Source organism: Chiroxiphia lanceolata, chromosome 1 (genome assembly GCF_009829145.1).
Source record: "Chiroxiphia lanceolata isolate bChiLan1 chromosome 1, bChiLan1.pri, whole genome shotgun sequence".
Classification (NCBI taxonomy): domain Eukaryota; kingdom Metazoa; phylum Chordata; class Aves; order Passeriformes; family Pipridae; genus Chiroxiphia; species Chiroxiphia lanceolata.
This window is the reverse complement of record NC_045637.1, coordinates 150,426,164-150,441,457: the sequence shown is the minus strand read 5'-3', so window position 1 is coordinate 150,441,457 and position 15,294 is coordinate 150,426,164. Positions and strand designations below refer to the sequence as shown.

At 40.4% G+C, this 15,294-nt stretch overlaps 1 protein-coding gene across 10 annotated transcripts in view; it reads left to right on the top strand.

Moving 5' to 3' along the window:
* The window catches only part of LOC116783555 (sodium channel protein type 5 subunit alpha-like), a 216,769-nt gene that overhangs the window by 152,308 nt on the left and 49,167 nt on the right, over nucleotides 1-15,294 (top strand). For 8 of the 10 annotated variants that reach the window (XM_032681222.1, XM_032681204.1, XM_032681206.1 and 5 more), the window contains 2 exons: nucleotides 6,972-7,118; nucleotides 13,964-14,084. In XM_032681222.1, coding sequence (XP_032537113.1) covers nucleotides 6,972-7,118; nucleotides 13,964-14,084 — 268 coding nt within the window. The remainder of the gene's footprint in view (nucleotides 1-6,971; nucleotides 7,119-13,963; nucleotides 14,085-15,294) is intronic. The other 2 variants (XM_032681210.1, XM_032681214.1) reach the window with 2 other exon arrangements.

Here is a 15,294-nt window from a genome sequence, read left to right as displayed (position 1 = left end):
TAAGGTGCAGGAAACACAGGGAGTTGATGGAGGAGAGAAAGAGGGGGGAGGAAAAAAAAACCCAAAAAACAAAACAAACCCAGGCTGGCGTTGAAAGAGCTGATATCAGGTGTAGCGGAGTTGACAACATGCGTTTGGACAAGTGCCCAGACCGTGGACTACACGTCGGTCACAGCTTACTGGATGCCATTTCCCAGTATCCATATCCCTCCCCGGAGCAAAATGCTGCCCAGAAGTGAGCATTTCTCACTGTTTCTCCCTTTGGTATAAAGAAAATGCCGACATTTAGCATTTTGGACAAAATGAACAGCAGCCGGTTCCCCAACGGCTCCCGTGCCAAGTGAGGCAGTGCGCGCGTGCGTGTGCCGGAGGGGTGAAATTGCTCCCGTTAATTATAGTCCAAAATAGCAACATTTAAATTAATGATTATTTTGTTGCTTTTGCCTGTAATAAAACGAGACTTGCCTAATGATCAAAATATTAACATCTTATTTGGGTGAAAGGTTCTGGGTTATTTCAGGCACTCTCACTCACTGCACTTTGAGGCAAACTTCCAAAATTCAGACTTCCATCAGAGGAGCCCATTAGCTTGAGTTCTTCATATTATACTGTAGAGAGATCCCAATTACCAAAAGAAACATAAAGTAGATTGTGATTAAACTTCAAAATGCAATTTAGCAGAAGGTATTAGGTTGAACTCTGAACAATGAACACTTATGAAACACTTTCACTGCCTATTTAAGCCTGTTGAATTGATAACAGGATAAATTAACTTTGGCAGTCCATCTTTTTGCCAAGTCCCCCCCTCTCAGACAAGTTTTAAGAGTCAACCCTTGGAATAATGAATCTATATTTTATTATGGGCAGCATGTTGCTCAGTGTGGTAAAAGATCTTAGGCCAGGAAGGCAGAAGCCATTAGAAATAATGTGACTTGCTTCTCTGCAGCCAGAGTTCAAAGGCTTTAAGTATTCTGGATTAATCCAAGAAGGAGCACTGCTGAACTGCTGTTTCTGCCTTTGAGGGATGACGTTTTGCTAAGCATCCTGCACTCATGCAGAGACCAGCAGTTAGTGACTGTGATGACATTTGTCTGGCAAAGTTTTAATTTACCTTTATTTAAAGTGGAAGAAAATACCAGGTCGGGCTGGGTCCAGGGGAGTTTTTTGCTGTTAACAGTCTCTGCTGAGCAGCTGTGGTTTCTGGCCAACCCTAGCCTTAGACGTTCTGAATTGTAACGGCCAGATTCTGGTATTTTTATCCAGCTAAGTACTCACAGGTGCATAATTTTTCTAAAACAAGTACTCGATCTTTCTTCCAAATACCCTGTGACTTTCAGGGGGAAAAGAATGTGTTTCTTAGGTCAAACAGTGAGATGAGATCTGTGTTTAACTACACAGGTATAACTTCAGATTTCCATGGCCTTAACTCTGACAGGTGACAATGCAGATGGAAACTCACCTGAGACCTGTAGACATCCAGGTTGGGGGTATCCTTTCATCTACCCAGGAGCTGGGCAACAGACCTCTGCTCTTTCCAAACTCAGAGGCTATTGTGTTGACTATAGTGTTTAACCTGTTTTTCCCATGTTTTAGTGATTTGGGTTTTTATAAACATGGTTCCTATAAAGGCTGAGTCATCAAGAAAGTGAAGAAAAAAATAGCGCATATGGATTCACACGGCAAATATGAGCAGTACCTTCTAATTCTGATGTTTTACTACTCTCTTTGCACTGTATTGATTCTGGCTTCTGCATAGATGAAACGACAGGGAGGAGGAGATAAGGGCCGCAAAACTGATCAAAAATCAGCCTACTAAGCTAACCTGATGTCCGGTTGTTTCTGCTGAAGTGGAAGGATGGACCAGGTGGCAAAGGATGGAGAGTGGGCATCACCAGTCTCAAACAAACAAGTTTAGATTTCTCTTTTTTTGCCCCCCCTCTGAGGAATTTGCGTGTCTTAAATTATGCACATGCGGCAACCTTCAGGTGGGACTTGACACGCTTAACATCAGTATTGCAAACATTGTAGTCTACTAATAAAATGCCCTTGTAAAGGAACATAGTGTAACACAAGTCCTTTCTGTGTCTCAGTTGTAATCCTAGTGCTGTGGGGTGGTATTGCTCCAGGTTTTCCTCTGATTTCTCATTAAACTGAGTAGTGGCAACTCTGCTTTACAGAAGCAGAGAGATTCTTAAATATGCACACTTAAAATTGACAGCTGCACTCCAACCCTATTTTATTCCTAGTGGAATAAGTGATACTAATCTTCCCCTTCTCATATTAAGGAAGCAAGGGAATTTTCCTGATTTATTTGGTGATTTCTCTTCATGCAGAAAGATAAACCCACTGATTTTATTGGTGCTACAAGGATTTACATTTATTTGTGGAAAAGGAGAACCAAGATCATAAATGATCTGTTCTGGTAATAAGGGCCCATGATTCGTTTCTCTGGTTTGTGATTTTTATTTCTACCCCTCAGAATCTGTTTTACCTCAGATTTTTCAAGGCTTTTCAGAAACACTGAATTCAGCATTATCTGAGAGTTGTCATCCTGACATCTCTGCAAACTGTAGTCTGCTGTCTACTTTACACAGGAAAAAAGTGCCACCAAGGCAGTAATGCAAACTCGCTGTGTTTCAGCAGCACTGCGATCTGCTTGCTTCTCCACTTTTGTAGAGGTAGGATATAAACAGCTCAGTTTTCACATTCATTTACTTCTTGGCTTCTTTGCATTGGAAAGGTGCCAGTTACTAGACACAAACTGTTGCTGAGAAAGGGTGCCAATTGCTACCAGGCATGGCAATTTTATGAAATCCATAGCTGTCTGCAAGGAGGAACACAAACATCAACAATTACTTTACAGAGTAAACAGTCTTCTTGTAACTATGTGTGTCACACTGCTGAACTGGGTTTACTATACATGAAGTGTCTGAAATTTGGCTATAGGAAACTTTGCAGGTTAAAATATGCATTTCTTGAGGAGACTCAATTTCATAGTGTCACTCATTCATGAATGACTAAAGCAAAGATATTTCTGTTGTCAGCTGCTGCTGCTGCTTCCTCTGATGGGCAACATCCCGTGGTAAAGGAGGGTCTCACCAGAATGACCGAGTAGGGTGGGGAGGAGGGAGGGGGGAACTGCAAGCCTCCACTCCTGAGTCTGCACCTGGAAATGTCTTGACCAGCTCATTCCTGGAAAGTGACTGCAGAACCCAGACATCCCTGAATTCCCATTAGCGTCTCAAAAGTGGTCTTCGAAGAGGCAGAGGGACACATAAGTCTGGTGGGGAGTAGAGAGCAAACGTGGTGTCAGAGCTTCCCATTGCATTGTGGACTGAGTAAAGGGCAGTTTGCATTTGCACTGTCTCACCAGAGAAAGGCAAAACCCTTATAATTTTCATAAAACAATTTTAATTAACTTCCTCCTGCCACATCATTTTTCTTGCTGGCTCTGCAGTGGCAGTGGCAAGGGAGAGGGGGCTCCAGAGCCAATTTCCACTTCTTTCCTCCCCACCTGCCTGAAACAAGAAGCTTCCTGCTATCAAAGGATTTGCACGTCATCTTTCCCACAACACCCATGGCCAGGGAATCAGGGAACAAATGTTGCAAGTTAGGGTCATGATCTAGGAAGTGAGAGAAGCATCGGGAGAACCCACTTGAACCAATCACCATCCGAAATGCAAGTCCTGGGATACTCTTTCTAAGTTTGTTTGCACAGAATGGAAAAAATGATATTTCCATGGGGAAGGAATAAAGTGAATCCATGCTGATGACAGGTATTTGTCTTGTTTTGCCAACAGCAAGTCCTCTTTCCAAAGGATCGGCATTTGCACTAATCCCCATTTGAGCCTGAAACAATTAGCTGATCTGTGCTTTTTAGAGACAGAATGTGGTGTGGAGCCTTTGCATTTATTTGTGTCAGCAAACAAGTATGTGGGTCTGTGCACCAGCACACTTGAGATGTCACCCAGATTATGCTCTGCTTTCAGAGCCGTTGCTGTTTTGCTGGTGCTACAACTGTCTTGCAGCACACAAGGGGACAACACTGTGTCCGTCCTCCTCCATGTACTAATTACTGATGTGGTGTTGGCAGATCACCTCTTTTTAGGGTCCAGATCAGAGTAGAGGTGAGCAAACTTTTGGTTTATGTTCTAAAGGAGATGAGGTCAGTCCTGGGCTCCCAACTTTCCCTTTGCATGCAAAACATTTTTGCATTGCTGAGTAATTTTACTTTATAAATGAAGAAAACAACTGAATCAATAAATATCAACATAATGTGTATTGCCTTGGCAACATGGCACTCGATACAAAAATTAAAAACAAATTATGTAAACCACCCACGGTGGGGAGCTTTACAGGAGATAGACCTGCTACCGTTGCTGCCAGAAGAACAAATCATCTGGAATCAGAACAAAAGCAAACAGCCCTAAGTTAAACAACATAAACCAAAGGCACCTTTCCCTGGATAGGTCTCTGCTGATTTTCAGGTGCTGTGTGCTGTAAATGAGACTGTTGCATCCCATGAGAGTGGTTTACCAGGACTGTCATCAGTTGTTTGCAAAAGCTCAGCTGATTCCCAAACACTCCTTTTGGGATCAGTCTACACAACCAAATTCTTTTGAAGAGTCTATTTCTCTTAAGCATTTTCTTGCACCTTATAAATTTAGAGGCCAAGTTTGAAAACACATGCTGATGAACCAAATCATTATCCAAGCACACGGATACATTTCATCAGTTTTAATTAACATTAACTCATTGGGTACTTGGTAGAAGTGTGATTCCTAGGAAGAAGATGGGTCCATGTTTCCTAGAGTTTAGTCTCTAGGAAAGGGTTGCTAAGTCTTGGTACCCCACAGAGGGATTAATAAATAGAGATTTGCTGTAATTTTGGCATTTGACTCTAGATTAGTACAATAATTTGTCTCAGAGCTTGAATATTCGTCAGATCAACTGAGTTACACAGTCTGTCCTCTTACAGTGCATAGTTTCTAATGAATCTGAGTACACAACCTTTCTGCATAAATGAACTTGAGACGTCACCTCGGATTGTGTTGCACTTTTAACATGAAACAATTGTTTCTGTTGTTCCAGTGCTATAACCAATATCATGCCATTAAGATTACTTGGTACTAAGTTGTATGCACATTGCATTTAAAAAAAAAGATTTTTTATGGCTGAGTGCCTTACTTGTGCAGAATGTGCCTTCCACTTTGGCTTCTCCCCTGAATATTACACTATTTCCAAAAATAAAGTCTGTTAAAGAGGCTGAAAGAGTGTTACTTTTTGTCCTGGACATACCTGTAACTCAGGTTATGGAGAAATCTCTGGCCTGTCAAGAGCAGTGCTAACCTGTGACTAGAAATTGTATGTAGTACATTCTTATGCAGAGGGTATAGTCTTGGACATGCATAATTTGATTTATTAAAGTTAGAATACATTTTAGACCACATGCCCTCTGAAGCAGGAAACAAGTAATTTGATTTTAAATTAATTTGCGAGAAACACGCGACGACATTTGAAAAGACTGGCACAAACCTGACAGTCCAAAAGTATTTATACAGAGAGCAATTTGCTTAACCAACTGCTTCCTTTGTCTCATTTGGTCTTTCAGCTAGTTATATTTGGAATAAAGTGTTTTTTTCTGCTTCGGGTACCTCTTGAGGGACTTCCTGTGGTGATGTGGCTTTAGAACTGAGGCAGGTAGGCTGCAGCTCCCTGGGGAAGGGAAATTCGCTTAATACATGAATAAAATCGAGTGTCAGTCAAGTCAAGGGAAAGAAAAGGTGGACAGGTGAAAGATAAATAGGTTTAAATAATTACTGTTGAAATCCGGTCATGCTTGTAATTTTTTTTTCTCAGCATGGAAGTCCCTCTGTAAGCAATTCAGCACAACCCTTTGAATCTGGCTGGAGTTTTATTAATATTTTAGTAGCCACGTTAGTAATGGCATGAACAGTGGTGTTGTTGTGATGAGCTATGGAGTTTTCAGTGAAATCCCCATCTTAGGTGAATCAATAAAGCCCCACAAACAGAAAACCTGGGCCTCCAGAGGTAGGGACCAACCCTTAAAACATACTCTCCTCTGCCATTAGTCCTGGGAGCACTTCTTGAGAGCTCAGCAGCAATAATCATCACCCCAGGAAGAACGGGCTGGATTTAATGGCACCACTCATGCTAGCAAGCACTAGGTCTAGTCAGATGCGTTTATGGAAAAAAAAAAATATTGCTCTGATTCCAGAGTTCATCCCCTTTCAGGGAAGTACTTCAGAATGTGCTCTCCTTTCAACCTGCGGTGGAGCCCCATTGGCATCAGTGGGTGCAAAGTAGCGTTAAGTGTTTTGCTGAATAGGAGCTGCAATGCATTTGTGTGTTTACCTGAAGTTTTTCCACATCTGCTTTCAGATACCTTTTATCTCTTCCAGTGAACTTTGCGTTTTCCTCCACTTCAATGTGTGTCCTGTCTTCTCTGGGTGTGTGGGGTTTTTTTACTCTCTTTCAAGCAGACTTGCAGCACAGCATTGGGTTTTGCTCTCTTGCCTTTCTCCACCTGTTACACTGAATATCTCCACCTCATTGTGCAACTTCAGAGTACAATCCTTGGTTGTTTGGCCGAACTACAACCACCTCTCTGTGTTCCTCAGGTCACTGGAGGAAGTTTGTGTCTCAAAACCAGACTCAAAATAGAGATTGCAAGGGAATTTCCTCCCACCTCAGCAACAGCAGCTCAGAAAAAAAAAACAAACAAAAAGGAAGTTGGACTGTTTGTATGTCCATTTGCTACAGCCTTGGCATATCCATTTGCTAAAAATCAAAAGTTGCAACATAAGCTTGTGTTACCTTGTTTCTTGCCATTTTTCTTAAGGTGCTGACAAGTATAGTCCAGGCTATTTTCGCTTCTAGTTGGAGAGTTCTCCCTAAGAAATAAGCATGCTATCAAAGAAAAAAAGAAACCCATCTAGGATTATTTCCAGCAGGAAAAACAACTGCAGCTGAGGGGGCAGCGAGGTCAAAGCCCAGGAGTCCGGAGTCAGAACTCTGAGATTTGTGAAGAGTTAAGTGAGTTGCACATGGATAAGCAGTTGAAGGCTGAGCCACCACCTCCAGTAGGGCAAAAAGAGGTAACAGAAACAACTTTCCTACCTGATACTGCATGCAATGCATTGCACCAGCTCCATAGTGCATGTCACTGGTTTATGTGGGGTTTGTGGCTTGTAAAAATGTGTTTGTCAAGGGGTAGGAAAGCAATAGTGTGTAGTAGGTTTTAGTAAAGAAGAGAGAGGATTGTGTTATAATAAAAATAATTGGAAAGCTTGGAAAATGTGCATTATAAATTAAGATGGGATTCTAAGAGGCTTTGGGGAAAATAATGAATTACCTATAATGTTACTGTCTTGTTTTAGGAGCAAGTATGTGTGTGTTTTCCCACTGAAAATCAGCTCCAAGAATGGCATCTGCTGAATTGGCAGATCTGTACCTTGAGTTCAGTGGAGGGCATCTGCTCTCTGTCACAGATTAACAATTCTTTTCCTGTTAACACATAGACCCAAGAAAGGTGCGACAATTTGAGTAGCTGATGTGTAACTAAATAGCAAGCCTTGGTATTAGTCAGTTGATCTGGACAAAGTGCAGCTCACTCATTGTTTCTTTATATGTACACATGGACTTTTTTTTTCAATTTTTAGGATTATGTTGTCCCAATAAATACCAAAAATACATGTATTTGTAATGTACACTGAGTGACATCAGGCTGTGTAATTCTCTGTATCCTCGTTGCTGACTTCCTGGGGTTTCTTCCCCTTCAGATTTATCATTTTATTAACATAACATTGCCTTTATTATTAGAGAGGGAAATCCTCTGATTGAAATCAGGAAGTGGAGGTTTGGGATCTCCTCAGAGTCTGGAGAACTCCATAGCTCCTTTAGATTGGAACTGGGTGTGGTTGTGTGGGACAGAGTTAATGAGAGGGAAAGGATGACACAGGACATACATCACACCTCTCCCAGTTCTGCTGTAAAACTGCTGGCAAGTTTGTGCACAGCAGGAGCAATCCTATGGAGAAATCTTGACAGGACTACAGGAAACAGACTCATCCCTCAGCTGGGGCTCACCTTCTCCAGGCCTGCTGATTCATTTTGTCATACAGAGTGGAATTTACTGAACTAAATGTAGACATCTGCATCTGAACTTGTCATCTGAGGCCCCTGTATACTCAATGTGTGTCTCATCTCCAACTGAACCTGACAATTGCATTAGGTCAGATGTTGTAAAAGTGCCCATTTCCCTCCATTGACCGTAAAGGAAACACTTAGGTTGCACACTTAGGTGAGATAAATTCCACTTACAGGAACCAGAAATCCTCTAGTCTTGAAGCTTTGCTTTAAGGAGCAATCCTCTTTCCCAGAGTACTTCTTGGCATCTTGAACTTCGTCTTCAGAAAGAAAACACCCTCAACTTTAGAGGAAGGAGACTCAAATATTTGATATCCCTGTTTCAGGAAAAAAAAAATGTATGTATATTTAACAAAAAAACCACCAAAACTTTTAAATAAGGTAAGGAAGCATAATAACTAGGACAAATTAAAAGACCATGTCAGGAATTCTTCTCTCAGGGGATTGGTTATCCTTCATGTTTAAATGTCTTTTTGAGATAAATAAACCCTGTGATCCTAACAGGGAGGCCAGAAATCTAAGTCCTTTTTTAGTGCTGTAACAAAATGTCATGACAAGTCAGGAACATTCTAGCCTTGATATATTCAGCAACATTGTGATAAAGAAATAATCCCCGTTTCCTCCCTCGACTTTCAAAGGGTCCTGAGACACAAATGTCACCTTTCTATAGCAGAGCATAACTGATTCTATTTGCAGCTGCTTAGAAAGAGGTGGAGGAATATGGAAATAATCCAGGGAGGACTTGAAATCAAACGGAAGTTCACATGAGGTTATGAATGCCAACATAAAAGAGCAAAGCCCAAAGGATGCTATTTTTGAAGGCCAGATCTTGTGTGGACATTACATACTTATGGTCCTCCTATTCAGAAGTAATCTTTGTCCCGGCACACAAGGACATGCTCATCGTCTTTTTGATGAATGTCCCAAGAAGTTGCAACTTGCCAAATAAAGCCAACAACTGCAAGGGAGTAACAGATTTGGCAGGCCCAAGAGACAGGGTTTTCAGTGATTCAGTCAGTAACAGGAAACGTTGAATGTGTTCTGAAAAAACACTGTTTATGTCAGTAAAGGATACATTATATGATTAAAAATTCATCCTGTATAAATCATCAGAAAGGCACCACAGAAATAAAATCGTTGATGTTACAGGAGGATAAGACCTCAGAGTACAAACTGGTTCCTTTCTCTGCCAAAATGATGACCCATAAAATATTTTGTACAACTTTGTGGAATCTACCTTTAAATGTATCAGGCAACTTGGATTTCTTCATTTACCAAAGGGAACAGTTCACTTGCTAAAAAAAAAATCTCTTGGCTGGGTATATTACCTTAAATACCAGCCCTTTTTTTCCCCTATTTTTCCTTTCAAAGTGCCATTTCATTACTGTCTTTTACTAATTTTATCCATCAATCTCTTTTTATGATGTCTTTAATATGACTTACTTTATTAGACTGTTGCTTGCTTCCTATTGTCTGAGGCTTACCCCCCTGAAGTCACACAGCATTGTTCTTTCATTTCATTTCATTTCATTTCATTTCATTCTTTCATTTCATTATTTCTTGCAAATTAGTATCTCTGTGCCCTTTTCTGACTTTTTTACCTCTTTCTCTACGACTCCCTCAATTGTTCCTTTTCGGAGTTCTTTTGCCAAGAAGCAAGCACATATTCCAAATACAATTTCTACAGAACTGTAAGAGAAGAAATAGCATCTCATTATCTAGATGTGATGCTTTCATATGGTTTTCTGCATCGTTATATCCTACTGCAAAATCACACCTAATTTTTTCAATATTATTCCAGGTTTCCAAAATTTCGTTTGAAATTTTCCCGTAACTCTCTCATTTGTGCTTTTTTGAATCATGTCTCATTTTGCTATATTTTCTCCATATTTCACTTATCTTTTCCTTTCTGCTTCCTCGATTTCAATACTCTCTCCAATTTAATGTTATCAGCTAACATGAGGATTATATCGGTCAGGACCTCTTCTATATCTTTAGTGAAGATAATGCTGACCCTAATCCCTAGAGATTTCCTCCACCGAAGGTAAAGTTTGTGCTATATTTGGGTCCTTAGAATGGCTTTTCTGCACACAGCAATGGGTGAATCCGAGCCAATTGCAATTTATTTTAAAACTAGACTTTTCTACAATAGACATCCAACTGTTTTCTTAAGGTTTATATATCATGTGTCAATTTGATAGATTAAGGCTGTGATTTTGAGAGGTGAGGGAGAGAAGAAGGGAGATAAGTGAGCTAAGCCTTGAGCAAACATCAACTTTCAATGAGATTTCAGAATCTCACTGCTAAAGGCTTTTTGAAAAACACATTCAGATCAATTTGTCGCTATTACAGGCACAAGCAGTGGGTGTGGAAGCCCTGTCTGGGTACTTACAACAGCCACTCCACCAAGAAACACATTAAAAACTACCCTCTGCAGCATGAAGACTAGGGAAAGATGTGCCCCTGAATACCAGGGGAAAATCTCCCAAAGGGGTTTCTGACAGATCCCATTGTCTCTGCCCAGTACACTTCCTCCACTCACTTATTCCAAGAAAGAAACAGGAGATTCTGTGTTTGTCCTTTTTGCCTTCTTTTGACCTCTGTGCACAGTCCTCACCATACAGGAGGACCTCACTGCCTTTATGTCTCTCTGACATTTGACTCTGAGTCAGCACTCTCGTTTTCACCTCTGAGTCTTTATTTAATTTACTTTAATCACAGGCTACAGCAAGTGTTTAGTGATCTGTGATTCCCATGATTATTCCCTTTTTCTCCTCTCTAAGCTCTGTGTTGTGTTTACTTATTGCTGCTCTCTTGGGCCCTTTCCAGTTTTCCATGAGCATTCACTATTGATTGCTAATGATGTGTTAACTGGGTGTATCGGCTCCCTTTATGCCCTACAAAGTGCCTTGCCTGGATCTGCTGCTTTGCATATGTTTTGGGCTTTCTAGGTATTTGTCTACTTACCTTTTTGTTAATTCTAACAGACTCTCCCACTTCTTATTATTGATGCTCTTTTTGGATTATTTTATGAAAAGTTTATTTTCTTAGGCAATTGAATTTTGTTTAGTTGCATCCCCTCGTTGGTTGCTGTTATGTCCCTAGCTCTTTTCTTTCCCAAGTTCATGAAAACCTTCTTAATCCCTTTAACCTTTCTGGCAAAGAGTAACCTTTGCTTCTTTCCTACAATCATTCCTGATCTTTCCCTCCTCTCTCATATGTGTGGTTCCTACTTTTTCTAGTCCCAGTTCAGACCCTCAAGCCTTTGTCTAGTGTTTTCTGAATCCATGTTCACTACCTCTTCTTCTCTGAAGGCTTTTCAGAAGAAATCTTGTCTGTTTACCTTGCATGTTCCTCATCTCCCTTTGACACTGATGCATTCTAATACTTTTTGGGAACTCCTCCTGATAAATAACTAAATAGTCTATGATAATTGCATTGTATTTTGTTCTGTGAATTTCCTAACCTGTGTCTGCTAAATCCAGCTCTGTAGCTGACAATGTTATCAAGCTGACATTGTCCTCACAGTTTTCTTTGATTTCTGTTTACTATTAAGAATTATATCCAACAAAGCTTCTGTTCTCATTGGAACTCCTATTTTCTACATCCTGCAGCTGCATATGATTTGAGACTGTTTCAATGATCTCTGTTTTGACATATTCATAACAGAACAGATAATGACTAAATGCATTCCCTAATGAACAGTATCAGAAAGTTCTGACTGTGCTAAAACTTGGTATGACATTTTTTCCACCATCATACACCGTTGTTAGACTGTAGAAAATGGGATCTATATGACAGCTGCATTCTGAATATGGATTTTTAGAAGCTTTATCTATGTCTTTGACCTGTTCTGTTCTTTCTGTTCTGACTCTCTTCTTAAAAGGTCTCTTCTCAGTTGTTGCAGTTCTTTTGAGTAGAGCATTAAAACTCTAGCCAAGACTATGACCTTCTGGATGCTGCAGCTAATTGCAAACAAGCAGCTTCCATCCCCGCTTGCAAGCAGTGCTGGAATGTTCAGTCTTGCCCATTTTACCCCAGGTTCAGCATTTCTCTGAATTCAGCTATAAATTTTGCATTGACTGTGTATACTGGAAAGCAGATGGTCCATTTTCACATTAATAATAAATATATAAAGCTGTACGTATTCTCTAACTCCATCACCATCATGCTCACAAAAATAATACTTTATCTGTACATGACATCTCTCTTATAACTGTTTAAAAGCGTGGGTAAGTATTATTGTCCTAATTTTTTTAAAATTAAAGCAATGGTATTGCAAGACAAAGCACAAAAAATTTTCAGTAGTTACTCAGACAACAGAGTAAAACAGTTCAAAAATAACACACCTCTCCTGCTTAGAGCCATTTGGCATTGTTATGACCCACAGAAGCTTTAGCTTTGGTATTGCCCATTTACACCAGATAGTGGTCCAGTACAGTCAGAAACAGACTGTGAGCAGGACTGGGCAAATATCAGATTTTTCACTTTAGTGGCCAAGCTGAATAATCAAGTAAAATTTAATTTTGGATTAACACAAAATGGAAATGCTTTATTTTGACTAGCAAAATAAAATAAGGGGGAAACATTTCCTGTTTTCTTCTAAAGAAAGTCTCTTGATTCTGTTAAAAGAAAGCTTTAACCTGAAATGAAATTTCTATTTCATATTTGGATGACTTATTTAATTATGCATCATATCTCTTTCATTAGTGAGTTCAGCCTCCAAAACAATTTCTGAAAATTATATATTCCCCAGAAATTTTTTACCCAGATCTGCTTGAGAGTTCCTGCTCTAAATAGATGAGACAACCAGTGCTTCAGGGAGTGGCAGTATTCTTGTCCCCATTTTGCAGAGGAGGATCTGAGAAACGCTGAATTTAAACAGTGCACCTAAGATGGTGGCGTGAAATACTTCAGGCAAGCAGTAGAGCCTCTGAGATGCTTCCAGAAGCCACGTGTCCCTACAGCACCTGGAGATCAGAAGTGTGTGATTCAAAGGCGAGGGGTCACATCATGTTGTGAGAACAAGCCAGGAACTGGATGAGGCAGGTGGAAAAGCCCTCTCACATGTTTGTACCTGTAGCCTCATGCGACCAGACCCTGGTGACAGAGAGACTTTTGCTCATCTCAGAGGAGAAGCTTTGGCAGTAGAGAGCAGAGCGTGGTCCTGACTGAGAAGGTGCAGATTTTGCCCACCAGCTGTGTGTGAGGAACCTCAGGAATGAGGCTTCAGAGACAGGAACCCAGTGCAGGTCATCCAATTCATCCTTCAGCATTTCAGGAGACAGGTGCTACTTCTGGTCCCCTCCGTCTGGACGTGCGAGCCTTCAGGACATAAAAACCATAAAATCATGAGTGGGTCCATGATTCCAAGTTTCCACCTACCATTAAGCAGAGCAACCTGGTCTAGTAGAAGGCATCCCTGCCCATGGCAGGGGGTTGGAACGAGATGATCTCAAAGGTCTCTTCCGACCCAAACCATTCTAGGATTCTATGATTAATACTCAATGGCTGTTGCACTACCTTTCTATGGTTTGCCTCTCTTTTGTTTCAGAAAGCAAGTTCTACATGTTAGCTTGTTTTGTTGTTGCTGTCATTGGGTCAACCCTTGGGCTCACTGCAGCGTAGGCAGAGCTGTCACTCGTGGGGTGGGCACTGTGTGAAGTGCATGGCTGTGTCTCTGTGGTGGTGGCTTTAGCTGGGGTAATGGTTAATGGGATAAAAAAACTCAGATACTTCCTTCAGGGCAATTGATCAATTTGTTTTCCTCATCTTTGCTCTTGCTGACAACAAGCTTGATGAAATCAGTCTTTCTGAAGGCAGCACAGTGGATTTGACAAATCCTGCAGAACTGCTGGAGCAGATCCCCGAGTTTGCTGAGGAGCTGATGGAGCCTGAGGATTGCTTCCCCGAAGGTAAGAGCCTGCATATAACACTGCAGTGGTGAGGCAAGAAGCATTTTCTTCTCTTATTGAACATCTCTCCACCTTCTCCCCACATTTCTCTGCCTGCTTGCAGTAGTGTTTCACTGGGTGCACTTCATTTCTTAGATACTGTAATGTTCCAAACACACACTCAAAATTCCTTGTTGCCATTAGTCTTTGGATTTCCAATGCAGGATAAGCTAAGAGCATGCTCTAAAATGCTCTGCAGCTTCTACAGTGTTAGCCTTTTTCTAATCATAATTTATGCCATAAAGGTTTTGTTGGGTTTTCTTAAATGTTCATTTTTCTAATTTGGCCAGTGAAGATTTTTTACTTCCAATATTTGTGCGTGGTCACATTTGGTAGAAAACTGACCAGATCAGAATGTTTGCTTAAATGTATACAGGCAGTTAACAGAAACACTCTGGAGAGTTGATGAGTCCCAGGAACCCACTTCCATTTATTTTAAAGGGTGTTAAGGTTAGCACATCCAGTAGCTTTCATCTGACCATAGGAGTGCTATGTAAAGGGTATTTTACCTAATTATTTTAGATAACAGATCACATTTACATATTTATTTTAATACTGAAATACACCACCTTTTTAATAGTATTTTAATACCAGTCTGCTCCAAACCAAAGGTTTAAAATCCAGCTACATCAGAAGACCTATGTTAAAGTAAATATATACAGTAAATATTATATAAAGTAGATGACATACAAAGTTATTTCTTCTTGAAGTGAGTTCTATTCCAGATATTATCTCAGCCAAATTCCTCATTTTGCTTTAAATCCGGGTTAGGAAAAATAGGGTTAGCTGAATGGTAGTACATTCTCTTGAAAATTCAAGGATTATTACAAATAGAAACAGAGCAGCTCAGATGGGATCAGACAGAGATGATTTACTGGGCATATGAATGCCCCTAAAGTCAGCAAAAATGTGCATCTCTATATCTGTGAGAAAGATGATTGAATGAGGTAAGGGAGCCCTGCAGGGCTTACAAATGTCCTTAGGATCCAGACATTTTTTTGGCAGCTCTGCTTAAAAACAATAGCCAAAAACTAATGCAGTTGACGGAAGAAAGCCTGGTGTAACTATTTGGGCCCAAACAATAACATTTAGAAATTAGGTCTGGTGTTTTCATTCTTTCACAATATATTTCTTAATGAGGTTAGTGAGCAGCAATCTATGTTGTGCACTG